This window comes from Carettochelys insculpta, chromosome 4 (genome assembly GCF_033958435.1).
Source record: "Carettochelys insculpta isolate YL-2023 chromosome 4, ASM3395843v1, whole genome shotgun sequence".
Taxonomy (NCBI): domain Eukaryota; kingdom Metazoa; phylum Chordata; order Testudines; family Carettochelyidae; genus Carettochelys; species Carettochelys insculpta.
Window position 1 is genome coordinate 3,114,142 of NC_134140.1, and position 15,447 is coordinate 3,129,588.

Genomic DNA, 15,447 nt, shown 5'->3' on the forward strand with positions numbered 1-15,447 from the left:
CATCCTCTCCACTTCTTCACATGCTTTTAAAAGTGTTACAGAACCTAGGCCTTACCTGTTTAGCTCTTTGGGGTGGGTTAGCAAAGTGGCGTGCAGAACATCATTATTGTGCTAATCATACAGACATCACATGTAGCCTTCTTAGAAGCAGGAGCCTGGATCTGCTGCAGGTGCCTTAAAAAACCCGCTCTTTTAACCAGTGAATTGTGGTTCTGATGAAGTGCCAAGAGGGAGACAGAAAATTTCAGCTTCTTTGATCATAAGGCAAACTGCATCTCTAACCTTTATTAAAAGCCAGAACTGGTACTTGAACAGAAATCACACTGCCATTCAATAAAGCAGGAAAATGAGAGTTATTGTCAGAGGATTCCCCAGTCAACGCCTGCAATTTCCAGGCTCTTCTCAATACACAGCATAGATTTAAACAGCTCTCCATGGCCCACAAAAGAATAGATACCTGCCTAATCTTCATCAACCCTTTCAAAATGAGGAGCAGACGCTGCCTTGTGGCAGAACTCCTGATTCCAACCAACCATGGCCCCACCTTAACAAAACCATTTCTACCTCGGGCACAAAGATGACCAGCAAAGGGATTGAAATGAGGCTGGGCCCCAGTTTTGCTTCTTTATTATACATCATCACCTGCAAGTTTTGTTGCAGGCTGAATGCCAAGAGGTTTGTCTACCCACTATTCAAGCCACCAGGAGACTATGGGTGACTGAAGAACTACATGACATCATAAATGCCAAGCAAATGAAATGTGACTGCAAAGGGAAGCAACTGTTAGTCACAGTTCTGAACACTGGGCTTTCTGTTTTGGTCAACCCCAATTTAGCTCAAGCCGCTAATAGCGAGAAGAGCTCTCTTTGTGAATGAGTCAACAGCCTTCATTAAAGGGTTAGAAAGCCCATGAGCCACTTCTGGGCTCTCTAACGAGACTTGTAGCAAACCCAGGGAAGACAAAAGTTGTAATGTCTGAGGTTAAAACAAGCCCAAAATACATATAATGCCTTAGGCCTCACCATAAAGAAGCAAAAGAGGCACATCTCCAATTTTTATCCCTGGCAAGGCACCTTTAAGTGCTGCGGGAGCAGATTGCACTAGGCTCACAGACACACAGTGGTCTCAGCCTCGGCATCTGGATCACAGATATGCATTATGTAAGGAGCGAGCGAATGGCATCACCAGCTCCCTCCATCGCTGGCAGGTTTCCAGATGGAAATGTTTTGGAATTCAAGAGTTTGCTTATGTTTTTAAATCATGGCTATTTGCAAACCCCAGTCAGATACTGAGTGCGTTCCTCCTGCCCTTGGACAAACTATGTCCTACGAAGGCTTTTGGCTTTAAATAAGAACAGATGGCAATGCTCACATTATGGTCTCTGCACAAAATCCATGGTTCACAGAAGGTGCCACCCTCTTTAAACTCAATTTAAACAGAACTCCTCCTCGTCAGCGGGTCCCAGGGGATTGTAGGAGTGGTATAAAAAGGCAACCTCCTGCATTTGCACCAACAGAGGCCTTGAGTGTGCCCGGCCAACATGGCAGCTGCCGCTGGCCATTGCACATATTATAGGTTCCTAACAAAATCCCTTGGAGAGAAGTGGAGGAGGGGGTTCAATGGAGACCCAGGGGCAGCGCTGACATTCACACCAAGCTGGGGTCTTCCCGTCTGCTTAGTCACAGTTCATGCTGTCCACAGGGACTCAGTACATCTTTTGTCGTGTGGGCAGGATGGCCTCCTTGATGAAGGAGAAGATGAGAAGGATGCCAGAGCGTTTACCCCGCTTCCCCTTGGTGAAGTAGTTGGATACCACATCATCTGTGGAGACAGGGAGATCAGATCCACCAAAGATTGCAACTATTAGCTCTAGGAAGAATCGCTCTCTCTTAGGAAAAGTCCCCTTTAAACCCTTTGATAGCTTCACCTGGAGACCCAAGTTTTGCCCAACAAGAAGCAACCCAGCTACATGTGATGTTCCCAAAGGTACCTAACACAGCTACACTTCACAGAATCATAGAATACTAGACTGGAAGGGGCCTCGAGAGGGACCAAGCACTGTCTAGACCAGCGGTTCCCAACCTTTTCCAGATGGGGACCCATTTTGACAATTCAGGAAGATTTGGTAACCCAAGGCAATTCAGAAACGGGCTGGGGGTGAGAAAAACAGTGCCATAACCAGCTTGTTTTGCACCTGACGCAAGAATATAAAACTGTGCCCCCTCATGTTTATATATGAATAGTTATTCCATAAAAGGGAAAATACATTAATAAAATAGCACTGTTTATTATAGTTTATCATTTTATTATTATACTTAATCTGAGTTGCAGTGGTGGAAACACTCATCCTCAAACCTCTCCCCTGGCTTAACCCGTGTACTCTGAGGCTGGAGCAGGTGTCACAACCAACAAAATGAAAACTGACAAATCAGCTGCATGGAAGAGAAAGCGGGGGGCAAAAGGGGGGAAGAGAGAATGGGAGGTGAAAATTACTGCCCGAGGCTATTAAGTGGCTTGCCTGGGGTCACCATGAATATCAAAGACATGGAAGCAGTCTCTGTAATGTATAAGGCAGAGGGGAAGGTCCAACTTTTTTTTCACTGGGGGCCTTATGGCAATTTTTTAAATGTTCCAGGGGATGAACACAAAATAGCCCCAAGCCGACACCACCCTACACCACCCCACCCCCAGCCTTAGACCCCCCCCAGCAGCCCCAAACCATCCCCAGCCCTACCACCCCTCCCCCGCAGCCCTAAACCACCCCAACCTTAGACACTCCCCCTCCTCCCACAGCCTCTTCACTGGGCTGCTAGGCTGGGCAGCTCCCCCAGCCTTCCTGCTCCCAGCAAGTAACAGTGGTTAAAACCAATTAACTCAAGTGTTAAGCTTTCAGCACCTAGGCATAAGGTAACTGCTATCTCTAGTAACAGAGATAGCGGCTGGAGATGGCAGCTCTCTCTACTGATAGATATCTGCCTGAGACAGCTGTATTAAGAAACTGCAAATGGCTTCTTTAACCACTACATGCAGCTGGGAACTGCCCAGCTGGCGACCCTTAATAAATCTAATGGCAACCCATGTTTGGTCTGGCCCATAGGGTGGGAATCCCTGGTCTAGACCATCCCCAATAGGCATCTATCTAACCTGCTCTTAAATATTTCCAGCGATGGAAATTGCACAACCTCCCCAGGCAATTTATTCTTGTGTTTAACCACCCTGACAGTTAGCAAACTTTCCATAATGTCCAACCTAAACCTCCCTTGCTGCAGTTTAAGCCCATTGCTTCTTGTCCTATCCAGAGGCCAAGGAGAACAATTTTCTTCCTCCTACTCCTCCTAACACTCTTGTACGTACTTGAAAATTGCTATCATGTCCCCTCCAAGTCTTCTCTTTTCTAAACTAAACAAGCCCAGTTCTTTCAGTCTTCCCTTAGAGCTCATGTTCTCTAGACCTTTCATCATTCTCATTGCTCTTCTCTGGACCTTCCCCAATTTCTCCACATCCTTCTGGAAATGTGGAGCCCAGAACTGGACACAATACTACAAATGAGGCCTAATGATTTCTGAGTAGAACAGAAGAATGACTTCTTGTGTCTAGCTCACACACTCCTGTTAATGCATCCCAGAATCATGTTTGCTTTTTCTGCAACAGCATCACACTGTTGACTCATATTTAGCTTGTGGTCCACTATGACCCCTACATCCCTTTCTGCAGTGCTCCTTCCTAGACAGTCACTTCCCAGTCTGTATGAATGAAGCTGATTGTTCCTCCCTAAATGGAGTAACTTTGCCCTTGTCCTTATTAAGCTTCATCCTGTTTACCTCAGACCATTTCTCCAGTTTGTCCAAATCATTTTGAATTCTGACCCTATCATCCAAAGCAGTTGCAACCCCTCCCAGCTTGGTATCATCTGCAAACTTAATAAGCGTACTCTCTGTGCCAATATCTAAATCATCGATGAAGATATTGAATAGAACTGGTCACAAAACCCCACTTGTTATGCCCTTCCAGTACAACTGCAAACAATTAACTACTCTCTGAGAATGGTTATCCAGGCAGTTACGCACCCACCTTACAGTAGCCCCGTCTAAGTTGTATTTGCCTAGTTTATTGATAAGAAGATCAAGTGAGACCATATCAAATGCCTTACTGAAGTCTAGGTATACCACATCCATCGCTTCTCCCTTATCCACAAAACTCATTATCCTATCAAAGAAAGCTATGAGATTAGTTTGATGTGATTTGTTCTTTATAGATCCATGCTGGCTGTTACCTATCACCTTATTTTCTTCGAGATGTTTGCAGATGAATTCCTTAATTACTTGCTCATTATCTTTCCCAGCACAGAAGTTAAACTGACTGTCTGTAGTTTCCTGAGTTGTTGTTTTTCTCTTTTTATACATGGGCACTGTGTTTGCCCTTTTCCAGTCTTCTGGAATCTCTCCCAACTTCCAGGACTTTTCAGATTTGATAGAGGAAGTATCAGAACCTTTACCTATCAGCTCCTTGTGTATTCTATGATGCATTTCATCAGGCCCTGGTGACTTGCAGACATCTAACTTTTCTAAGTAAATTTTAATTTGCTCTTTTTTTATTTTATCGTCTAAACCTACCCTCCTTCCCACTTCTATTCACTATGTTAGGCTTTCCTTCCTCATCAGACTTCTTGGTGAAGACCAAAACAAAGAAGTCATTAAGCATCCCTGCCATTTGCAAGTTTCCTGAGACTGTTTCTCCCTCTTCACTGAGCAGTGGGCCTACCCTCTTCTTGGTCTTCCTCTTGCTTCTAATACATTTACAGAATGTCTTCTTGTTACCCTTAATGTGTCTAGCTAGTTTGAGCTTGTTTTGTGCCTTTGCCTTTCTAATCTTGCCCCTGCATACCTGTACTGTTTGCTTATGTTCATCCTTTGTAATTTCTCCCAATTTCCACTTTTTATATGACTCATTTTTGATTTTGAGATCATGCAAGATCTCCTGGCTAAGCCAGGGTGGTCTTTTACCATACATTCCATCCTTCCTATACATCAGTATAGCTTGCTTTTGGGCCCTTAATAATGTTCCTTTGCAAAACTGCCAACTCTCTTCAGTTGTTTTTCCTCTTAAGTCTTGCTTCCCATGGGAACTTACTGCTCAGCTCTCTTAGTTTACCAAAATCTGCCTTCCTGAGATCCACTGTCTGTTTTGCTAGTCTCACTTTCACCATTTCTTGGAATCATGAACTCTATGATATCATGGTCACTTCTTCCAAACTGCCTTCCACTTTAAAATTCTCAACCAGTTCCTCCCTATTTGTTAAAATCAAATCTAGAACTGCTTCCCCCAGCAGCTTTTTCCACCTTCTGAAATAAAAAATAGTCAATGCATTCCAAGAACTTGCTGGATAGTCTGTGCCTTGCTATGTTCATTTCCCAACATCTGTCTGGATAGTTGAAGTCCCCCATCACCACCAAATCCTGCACTTTGGATTTTATTAGTTGCTTAGAAAAAGCCTCATCCACCTCTTCTACCTGGCTAGGTTGTCTGTAGTAGACCTCTAGCGTGACATCACCCTTGTTTTTTTTTACCCCTTTTAACCTAACCCAGAGACTTTCAATGCATCTGTCTCCTGCATCCATCTCCACCTCAGTCCAGGTGTGCTCATTTTTAATATATAAGCCAACACCTCCTCCCTGTTGAACTTGCCTGTCCTTCCTGAGCCAGTTGCACCCTTCTGTACTAATATTCCAAGCACGTGTATTATCCCACCACGTCTCTGTGATACCAGTTATGTCACAGTTGTATTGACTTATTAGGACTTCAAGTTCTCCCTGCTTATTACCCAAACGTCTTGCATTTCTATATAGGCATCTAAGTATTGATTTGCTTTGGCCTCCCAGTTCTGCCTAGCCCCTCTTTTTTCTCTGCTATTATAGCCCCCGATCCCTCCCACTTCCCACCCCACTCCCAGGTCTCTGCGTTTTTTACTTACCTGTGGGCTTTGGTCACAGTTGGAAAAAATAATACCTGGTTCTTCCACAACTCCATTTGTCAACAGATCTCACCGTGTTCACAGGACAAGCTGAAGCGTTAAAATCCTTGACTCTCTGGTCTGGCAACATCCGGGGTCAAGCCACAGACATTGCTGGACCAGAGAGACCCAACGGCCTGGAGCGGTGGCCAGCTGAGAGTCAGTGGCTAATCCCAGGCCGGGCTGGGCAGCCATAGCTACAGGGGTGCCGGCATCTGGGGAGCTGTGTCCATGGCAGGGAGCCAGCAGCCTGCAGCCAAGGCAGGGAGGCTGGCGGCCCGCAGCTGGGACAAGGAGTGGGGACCAGGGCCGGAAAGCTGGCAGCCCATGGCCAAGAAAAGAAGGCCAGGGGAGCCGCAGGCAGGAGCCAGTGGCTGGGTGGGGAGCCTGGGAGCAGGGACGGAGGCCAGGAAAGGATCACTGACATCCCTTGGTCCAGCACTGCTCAGGACCCAGGAATGCTGAACCGGGGGGGGCTGCAACCCGTATTTGGCGTATTTAACCTCACAACATCCTGTGAAGCAGGGAACTGTTAGCTCCTTGTTAGTGACAGGAAGGGCCCAAGAGAAGCTAAGTGACTGGACAAATTCCCACAGGAAGATGGTGAAAACACACCTAAATCTGGATCTCTCAAGTCCTAGGCTAATGCCCTAACCATTAGGTCATCCTTCCTCTTCTTTGACATGGGGGCCTAGTTCATAAAGACCACAAGGCCCCAGTAGTACTGGCACTGCAGAACGTCTCCTTACTAGGTTCCCTAAGTATATATCCAGCCTGGTTTTAAATGCCTTAAACCCCGCTATCTATCCCTCTGGAACAAGAGGGAGCAGAACATGCTGGGATGTGTGGTCTCTACAAGCCACACCCTCTGAGATAACGGGGAGGGCACACGTGTAAAATGCTGCTGCTGTAATACTTGGAGCTGGTTCCCAGCACATCAAGCGCACTCACCTCCAGACTGCACCGTGGAAGGTAGGACGTTCTCACCGGCCGACAAAGACACAAAAAACGCAAAGGGAATTAACCACAGGCAGAATGTGAAGTAGGCGAGAACCTGCAGGTGAAACAGGAGAGTCAGTGAGAGCCCAAGCTACAATCAAATCATGCCAGACTTGCTGCTCTTAACAATCTGCAAAACCTCAGCTCTGATTCCACAGACATTTCTACTGGGGCAGAAGCCCACAAACTAGCAGTGCCTTGGTGGTCAATCCAAGGGTGGCAAAAATAGCATCTCAAATATTTCAGAAGGTAGGAAGGATGGGAGTACCAGTGCTCTGAGTACCAACAAGCTGTGTCCCATGGGCTCAGACAGGAACTTTTCCCTGCTTCTGTGTGAGCTGACAACCTGCCCTGCCACCGGAGATGGGGAAGGCAGGAGGAGGAACAGGCGAGGGGGGAAGCAGATCTGGAGAAAGCCAAAGAGCAGATTGGAAGGTAACAGCTCTCTGAAGTGCTCAGAACTACATGGGACCTGGTTCTCCACTCAATTTCCAAAATAACCCTCCGGCCAGAACTGAGCATGTGCACATCTCTATGCAGCTGTGTAGAAATCAACAGGCTGAATTCAGGTCTTGTCTAGGACAGTGTTTCTTAACCTATGTTCCAAGGAACACTGCTGTTCCACCAACAGCTCACATTTTAAAAAATAATTCAACATATATATTTTCTGTTCTTAAAACCAGAAACAGTGTTACTACTTCTTTGCTGTGATACCTGACTAAATTACTTCCTTGTGTTTTTGTCGTATATGTTGCTGTTTGGGACTTTTTGGCCTGACAGCTTTTTTTTTGGGGGGGGGGGGGGGGCGGGGGGGGAAGGTTCCATAGATGTTCAGCATAAAAAAATATTATTGTTTGGTGTTCCATGGTCTCAAAAAACTTAAACACTGCTCTAGGATGACTGGGAGGTTTCCTGCCACAGGTAGGAGGTACTGAAATCCCAGATTACTCCAGGGGAAAGGATTTTTATTCCCTTTAAAACTCTTTGATTTGTCTTTTCTTGACCCCTATTTAATTCCAATCAAGAGACAGGCTGTGTGAAGAATTCAAAACCTGCCCCTTTATTTAGATGAGAAAGCACAAAATCCACACCTCTGGATCCTCCAGAGACTTCTCTAGCAAAAGATGCCCCAAAGGAAGACAAGACTCAATATTCCTGAGGGCACTCCAGAAAAAAAACACACTGAAAAAATGTTTGGGAGAATCCTGAGAGAAAACACTGTCCAAGCATCTTTGAGAGAGGCCAGCAGAGATGGGGAAGTCCTGAAATTGGGGGCACCTGTTTATCTTTGGCAGATCATCTTTGAGTCCCACACCAGTACTCAGTTACACACAGCTCAAAGGTCCAAAAAGGCTTACAGAGATGCATCTCCTAAATGGTCTCTTACCTCAGAGAAGGGGTAATACTCTTCAGCAAAGTACTGGAACGCTAAGTAGTGATTAAATATGACCAGCACTGCCAAAGGAAAAGAGAAAATGAATTTCCAGCTTTAAAACAATACCCATCACCCTGCTTATTTTGCAGGTTCATTGAAGTAAGTCACCTACCCTGGCCCCTGAAAATCTAGCGTAAAAGCTGTCAAAGATACAATCATACCGTTGCTTTGCCCCCAGCAATGGGGCCAACACGTAGGTTCTTACCCCTGCCAGAACAACCCCACCGCACAAACAGCTCTGATGACAAAGGGAGTGCAGCTCTAGTGGCCAGAGCAGAGAACAGGGAGCTAGGACTCCTCTGTCCTTTGCCATCGTGTGTGACCGTGGGCACATGTCTCTGTCGGGGAATTCCAGGAGGAGGGCTATAGAGTTTGTAAGGCTAGTGAAGAACCCCATATCCAACTGTCACTGCTGCATGAGAGGAGTTGACTAGTGTGGTGGCACCGAAGCTCATTTTGTTGCTGGCTTGGTGACTCTAATGTTAAACTAACCACTAGTTTGGGGGGCATCTGCTCTGTCTTGAACAGTCTGTCCTGAATTTGGCACTCTCAGCTGTGACTCACACCTAGTTGCTATAATACAAATAATAATGAGAAATTGTTTAGCTTCCTTTTTAATTCAGGAACGAGATCAAGCTAAAAATCCTGTATTTGCACTTTCCCCATGTTACTAACAAAAACACAAGATTATTAGGCTAAACCCATTTTATCCATCTGAATATACCATTCTGCAGCAAGCCTGCTTGCTTCTCTTTCCTTGTATTTCATTCAGACTGGACAGGAAATGAACTGGTCAGGTTTGCTTTTGTGTGTGCTAGCAGGGTTATTAATAACCCGTTATAAAACATGGCCCATTGACAGCATCTTCCACCTCTTCCAAATATACCTCCCACAGAACACCAGGAATTCTGATCCTTGGAAGTATGGAGCAGCATCTCCTGTAAGTGTGATACTTAAAGGCTGACAGCATGGTCTGTGGGGTAGAATAAACCCTCAGTTCTGGTTCTACTTCCCATTGCTGTGTAAACTCAGGGCGAGTTACTCCAGAAGAGACAGAGGACTGACACCCAGCAGAGCCGCATTCTGTTCCCAGCTTTGCCACTGCCTACCCACCTCTGCGCATGCTTTATGATCTCCGGAAGCAAGGAGGTGACCCAAGTCCAGCATACTGAATTAGCACTGCACTTGCTAATGCAGCAGGATGTGCTCTGAATACGTCAAATGCCTGGTACCAGCTGGCCCAGAGGCACAGCTGAACCTGTGGTAGAACTTCAAGGCAGTCTCCCTCCTTCCTCTCAAATGCCCGGTCCCTCCCCTGCGACCCCAGAGCACAGTGAGGTGCAGGGATTCGCATGTGCCCTGCCTGCCCCCCAAGGCAGCCACACTCACCACACGACAGTATGAAGTTGGGTGAGGTCAGCATGATGAAAGGAAACGTCTGCAGCAGGCCGAAATAGACCAGGTTGGTGAAGAGGCCCACGGTGATCATGAAGCCAGGAAAGCGTTCGAAGAGGTACAGGCCTACGAGCACTGCTGTTGAGAACTGAGCAGAGAAACACCACAGCCCACAGTTAAGCTAGCCTGTCACGAACGCCAAGAGTTGCTGCACACCCACTGGAAAGCAAGTGCTTGCTTGGTTCATCCAAGGTCAGGCCTTGAGACAGCTGGGTGACCTGTGGCTGCTCTGCAACATGCCTGTGGCTATCCAGGTGACATATGCTGGGCTACCATATACAGCTCAGGCCAGAGGGAACAGTCTGAAGGACAGACGTGTCCTCAGGACACATTTCAAGACACAAGCTCCAGCTCACACAAAGTTTAGGCTGCTGCAGGTATCTTACAGGGCTGAGGGCACTTACAGCTGTTACAACCCCTCACTGCTCCCAGCCTTGAAAGCCTTGCAGAGCTGTTCCCCTACTTAAGAGGTCAGGCTGTGGAGGCTCAGAGATCACATTCAGCCAAGCTAAAGTAGATTCTCCAGGGTCACAGCACCTCAGAAGCATCTGCACCAGAGGCAGAAGCCCTCCAGCACTCATCTGTAAGGCAGCATCTGCCAGGCAGCACTGTCTTAACACAGGGAGCACTGGCCTGGGACCTCAGAACATCCGTATGCTAGTCCTACTCTGCCACTGGTCTACAGCTGACCTTACACAAGTCCTTTGCCCTCTCTGTCACTGTCTCCCCAGCTGTAAAATGGGGCTAACGACTGGCCACCTTTATAAAGTGCTTTGAACTCTTCAGATGAAAAGGGCTGCTTAAGACGTGCGATTTTGCACAAAATCATAGAACCACATCGTCCGAAGGGACCGCAAGGCTCTTCCAGTCAAACACCCGCCAAGATGCAGGGTTTCATGTATCTAAACAATCCCATGCAGATGGCTGGCCGGCCTCCTGTGGTACCCTCCAGCCAATGGCTGCCAAGACCTCGCTAGGCTTCTGTTCCATTATCCAACTGTGCCTTACACTGGGGAAATTCTTCCTGAGGTTTAAGCAAAATCTGCTGTGCTGTAGATTGACCTCACTGCCTCTTGTCCTGCCCTCCCCGGCAAGAGAACCGCTCTTCTTCTCCTTTCTATGGCAGATTTTGCAGTATTTGAAGCCTGCTATTAGGGTTTCTTAATCACCTATTTCCCTGATTCAGCACAGCCTGTTCCTTCCTCCTTTGCTGAGATGCCTGAAACAGCTCAGCTCCTGGGTCACTCAAGCCATGCACACCCCTTGCAACCCACCCTCCAGCCTTCCATCCCAGCCTAGAAACAGGATCATGGGACTGGGGTGGGTGGCTACAGTCCCTGCTGGCTATTCTTCAGGCCTGTGTATTTTGGCAGGCAGATCCCTGCCCATCCAGAGCCCCTTGTTTTATTCATTCATTAGCCTCGTTGCTTCCCCATTCTAGGTAATCACTGGGAACAGTTCTCTGCCATTATGTGGACTCATACTTGTCCTTTACCATGTTATTTGGGGCTGCTGCTTTTACCTGGACTGTTGATCCCAAAATTTGTAATATCTGCAGTGATCTTACCCCCTGGCCTTCCCAGGCTAACCGACCCATGACTTGGGCTAGTGCATTTCCTAAGCGAGCTTGCAAGGATAATTTAATCTCTCTCCCCACCATCACAGGATTGTCATGAGCACAAACAGCCAGAGACTTACCCCAATCATGTATTTGATTATTCTGCTAGTAGCTACAGTGTATTCTTCTATTAGCTCTGCAAGGTAGTAGAGACCAGCAGCTAGAAGGGAAAACATAAGCATTATTTGAGGCTCCGATTCCCACTTCAGCTTACAGCCAGAAAGTGCTCAAACAACTTGACTGGTCATTTTGTGTGGATTGTGGCCACCCAGATTCACCTTCACAAACTCCAAAAGCACCAGGAGCACTGTGACCATTTAGAAGACATCCTGACCTAGACTTTCAGAACTGGACACTACTTCAAGGTGCTTCTGTTTTTGGATACCCAATGTGAGTAGCATTGGCCTGGTTTTCACAGGTGCTGGGCAGTTGTCTTCAACTGAAAATCTGGATCTAGGGACCCAGGAAAAACAGTTACTATATTACTACAGGACAGACCAAGATCCCCTGACCTGATGGTCTTGAAGTTGGCTGTGACCAGCCCCTTGTGAGGTGCTGTACAGATGACAATCCCTCCTAAGCACTTACAAGCCAAAGGCAAGACGCAGCAGGTGGACAGAACAAATTACTAGCAGGTGGGGAAATGGAGACAGTAACCCAAATAGAGGAGACGTCCCTCCAATTTGCAGCCAAATCTACACCATCTGCAATTTCAAATAGAGATTCTTCTTCAAACCCAATCTAAACTGTACGATGTCCTCACTGGGCACTGTTAAACAGCTGGTGGTCATCCATGCCAGAGGCAGATACATTTCAACGCTGAGGAAAGCATGATTCCTAAACCTTTTCAAATGAAAGCTCCTGGGGTCGTGACTTAGCATGCTCACAGTCAGAGGGGCCAGTTATGGCAGGCACAGGACAAAGACATGAGCAGAAAAGGTCTCTGCTCCAGTCAAAGAGATGCAGCGAGTGAGAGTGAGAGTGCCTCAGGACGAGGTGCATGGGATACACACACACCCCACAGATATGGAGATACACACCTCCTGCAACTGGGAGGGACCTCAGGAGGTCATGGAGCCCAGTGCCCTGCCCTCCTAGCAGCGCCAAGCACCATCCCAGACATTTGGTTTAAGTCTATTTGCTCCAGCTCCCTAAATGGCCTCCTCATGACCCTGGGTGCAGCCAGCCAAGGCTCAAACCACTGACAATCGGGACCCCTAGTCAGACAGGGGAGAGTGGGGGGCCTGTCAGATCAGCCAGTTCCCACCCCCTCTCCCCGACCAGGGCAGGCCGGGGGCTCCCTTAACTCCCATCGCTTCCTCCACCCCAGCTCCCAGCGCCCCCCGGCCGGTGGCTCCTGGCGCAGGGCAGCCCCCTTGGCGAAGCCCGCTGCAGCCGGGAGACCAGCGCCACCCGGGATCTGTCTCCCGGCATCCGGGCGGGGCGGCTGAGCCCGAAACGCGGGGCAAAGTCCCCGCCAACCTTAACGGGGAGGGGCAGGGGGCAGCCAGCAGGAACCGGGCCAGCCACCGCCACTGGCAGGAGAAAGACGGAGCAGGGCTGGGACTGGCTGGGGGTGCGGGCAGGCCAGGGGGTGGGAGAAGCAAGGCGAAGTTGGGGCCGGGGGGGGGGGCGGGGAAACGGGCTCTCACCGATGGCCAGGGTGACCAGGGCCCGGGCCAGGCCAGGGGGAGGAGCGGGGGGCTCTCACCGATGGCCGGGCGGGGGGGCTGGAGAGGGAGAAGTCGGGGGGCTGGAGAGGGACCGGGGGGCAGGGGGCTCTCACCAATGGCTGGGCGGGGAGACTGGGGGGAGGGGTGGGGGGAGAAGTGGGGGAGGGGCAGGGGGCTCTCACCGATGGCCGGGCGGGGAGACCGGGGGGAGGGGCGGGGGGGCTGGAGGTGTTGAAGTGGGAGGGCTGGAGGGGGACCAAGGGGGCGGGGGGCTCTCACCGATGGCCGAGCGGGGGGACCGGGGGACAGAAGTAGGGGAGGGCCGGGGGGCTCTCACCAATGGCCAGGCGGGGGTACCGGGGGAGGGTCGGGGTGCTCTCACCGATGGCCGGGCGGGGGGCAGAAGTAGGGGAGGGGCGGGGTGGTCTCACCAATGGCTGGGCGGGGGGGCAGAAGTAGGGGAGGGGGAGAACTGGGGGGGGGGCCGAGGAGGAGGGCCGGAGGGGGACCGGGGGGCGGGGCAGGGGGCAGAAGTGGGGGAGGGGCGGGGAGCTCTCACCGATGGCTGGGCAGGGGGACCGGGGGAGGAGCGGGGTGCTCTCACAGATGGCCGGGAGGAGGCAGAAGTAGGGGAGGGGCGGGGTGCTCTCACCGGTGGCTGGGCGGGGGGCAGAAGTAGGGGAGGGGGAGAACTGGGGGGGGGCGGAGGTGGAGGGCCGGAGGGGGACCGGGGGGCGGGGCGGGGGGCAGAAGTGGGGGGCTCTCACCGATGGCTGGGCAGGGGGACCAGGGGAGGGGCCGGGGGCTCTCACCAATGGCCGGGCGGGGGGACCAGGGGAGGGGCAGAAGTGAGGCCGGGGACTCTCACCAGGGGGGCCGGGGACTCTCACCGATGGCCGGGCGGGCGGGCCGGGGGGAGGGGCGTGAGCAGAGTGGGGGAGGGGCGGGGGTGCTCACCGATGGCCGGGCGGGGGGCAGTAGTGGGGGCGGGGCGGGGGGCGCTCACCATTTGCCGGGCGGGGGGCAGTAGTGGGGGAGGGGCGGGGGGCGCTCACCGATGGCCGGGCGGGGGGCAGTAGTGGGGGAGGGGAGGGCGGGGCGGGGGGCGCTCACCGATGGCCGGGCGGGGGGCAGCAGTGGGGGAGGGGCGGGGGCGCTCACCGATGGCCGGGCGGGGGGCAGTAGTGGGGGAGGGGCGGGGCGGGGGGCGCTCACCGATGGCCGGGCGGGGGGCGGTAGTGGGGGCGGGGCGGGGGGCGCTCACCGATGGCCGGGCAGGGGGCAGTAGTGGGGGCGGGGCGGGGGGCGCTCACCGATGGCCGGGCGGGGGGCGGTAGTGGGGGCGGGGCGGGGGGCGGTAGTGGGGGAGGGGCGGGGGGCGCTCACCGATGGCCGGGCGGGGGGAGGGGCGGGGGGCAGTAGTGGAGGAGGGGCGGGGGGCGCTCACCGATGGCCGGGCGGTAGTGGGGGAGGGGCGGGGGGCAGTAGTGGGGGAGGGGCGGGGGGCGCTCACCGATGGCCGGGCGGTAGTGGGGGAGGGGCGGGGGGCGGTAGTGGGGGAGGGGCGGGGGGCGCTCACCGATGGCCGGGCGGTAGTGGGGGAGGGGCGGGGGGCGCTCACCGATGGCCGGGCGGTAGTGGGGGAGGGGCGGGGGGCAGTAGTGGGGGCGGGGCGGGGGGCGCTCACCGATGGCCGGGCGGGGGGCAGTAGTGGGGGCGGGGCGGGGGGCGCTCACCGATGGCCGGGCGGGGGGCAGTAGTGGGGGAGGGGCGGGGGGCGCTCACCGATGGCCGGGCGGTAGTGGGGGAGGGGCGGGGGGCAGTAGTGGGGGAGGGGCGGGGGGCGCTCACCGATGGCCAGGGTGACCAGCGCCACCTGGACGAGCAGCGCGAGCCAGCTGAGCGCGTAGATGAACCACATGGCGGGCGGGGGGGCCGCGCTGGAGCCGCCTCCTACCGCTGTCCCCGCTCCCGGCCCCGCTTCCTGCCCGCGGCCAACGCGGCGGCGCCGCCCCCGTTCCGGCCCGGCCCGGCCCAGCGCACAGCGGCCCCCGCAGGCCCGGAGGAGGTAGCGCAGCGCAGCGCCGCCCCGCCCGCCCCGGCCTGTTCCCCCGGCTAGGGGCCGCACAGCCTCTGTGTAGAGACCCCGCCCATGCGCCGCCGTCGGCCCCCACACCCCCGTACCCCCACATACCCCCCGCTGGCCTCCCACACCCCCGTACCCCCACATACCCCCCGCTGGCCCCCCACACCCCCG

The 15,447-nt window shown here is 52.6% G+C and overlaps 1 protein-coding gene across 2 annotated transcripts; it reads right to left on the minus strand.

Moving 5' to 3' along the window:
- Positions 1-247: 247 nt before the first annotated feature.
- On the minus strand, positions 248-15,197 carry TEX261 (testis expressed 261). Of its 2 annotated transcripts, none has more exons than XM_074992181.1 (6): positions 13,170-13,182; positions 11,598-11,677; positions 9,834-9,987; positions 8,397-8,464; positions 6,962-7,064; positions 248-1,821 (listed from the first exon to the last, which is right to left on the minus strand). In XM_074992181.1, the coding sequence occupies exons 2-6, from the start codon at positions 11,604-11,606 to the stop codon at positions 1,706-1,708; spliced, it is 450 nt and encodes a 149-aa protein (XP_074848282.1). In that variant the 5' UTR covers positions 11,607-11,677; positions 13,170-13,182; the 3' UTR covers positions 248-1,705. The 2 variants fall into 2 exon arrangements, with proteins under 2 accessions (XP_074848282.1, XP_074848281.1); XM_074992180.1 differs by lacking the exon at positions 13,170-13,182 and adding an exon at positions 15,042-15,197 and having other exon boundaries at positions 249-1,821.
- Positions 15,198-15,447: the final 250 nt, after the last annotated feature.

What these genes read in the sequence shown, in the direction of transcription:
- TEX261 (XM_074992180.1), bottom strand. Translation starts at nt 15,111, where the DNA reads ATGTGGTTCATCTACGCGCTCAGCTGGCTCGCGCTGCTCGTCCAGGTG. An exon ending in GCTGGTCACCCTGGCCATCG is followed by an intron (nt 11,678 to 15,041) that starts GTGAGCGCCCCC and finishes TTTCCCTTCTAG; the next exon opens with CTGCTGGTCTCTACTACCTT. An exon ending in TTCCACGGTGCAGTCTGGAG is followed by an intron (nt 1,822 to 6,961) that starts GTGAGTGCGCTT and finishes CTGTCTCCACAG; the next exon opens with ATGATGTGGTATCCAACTAC.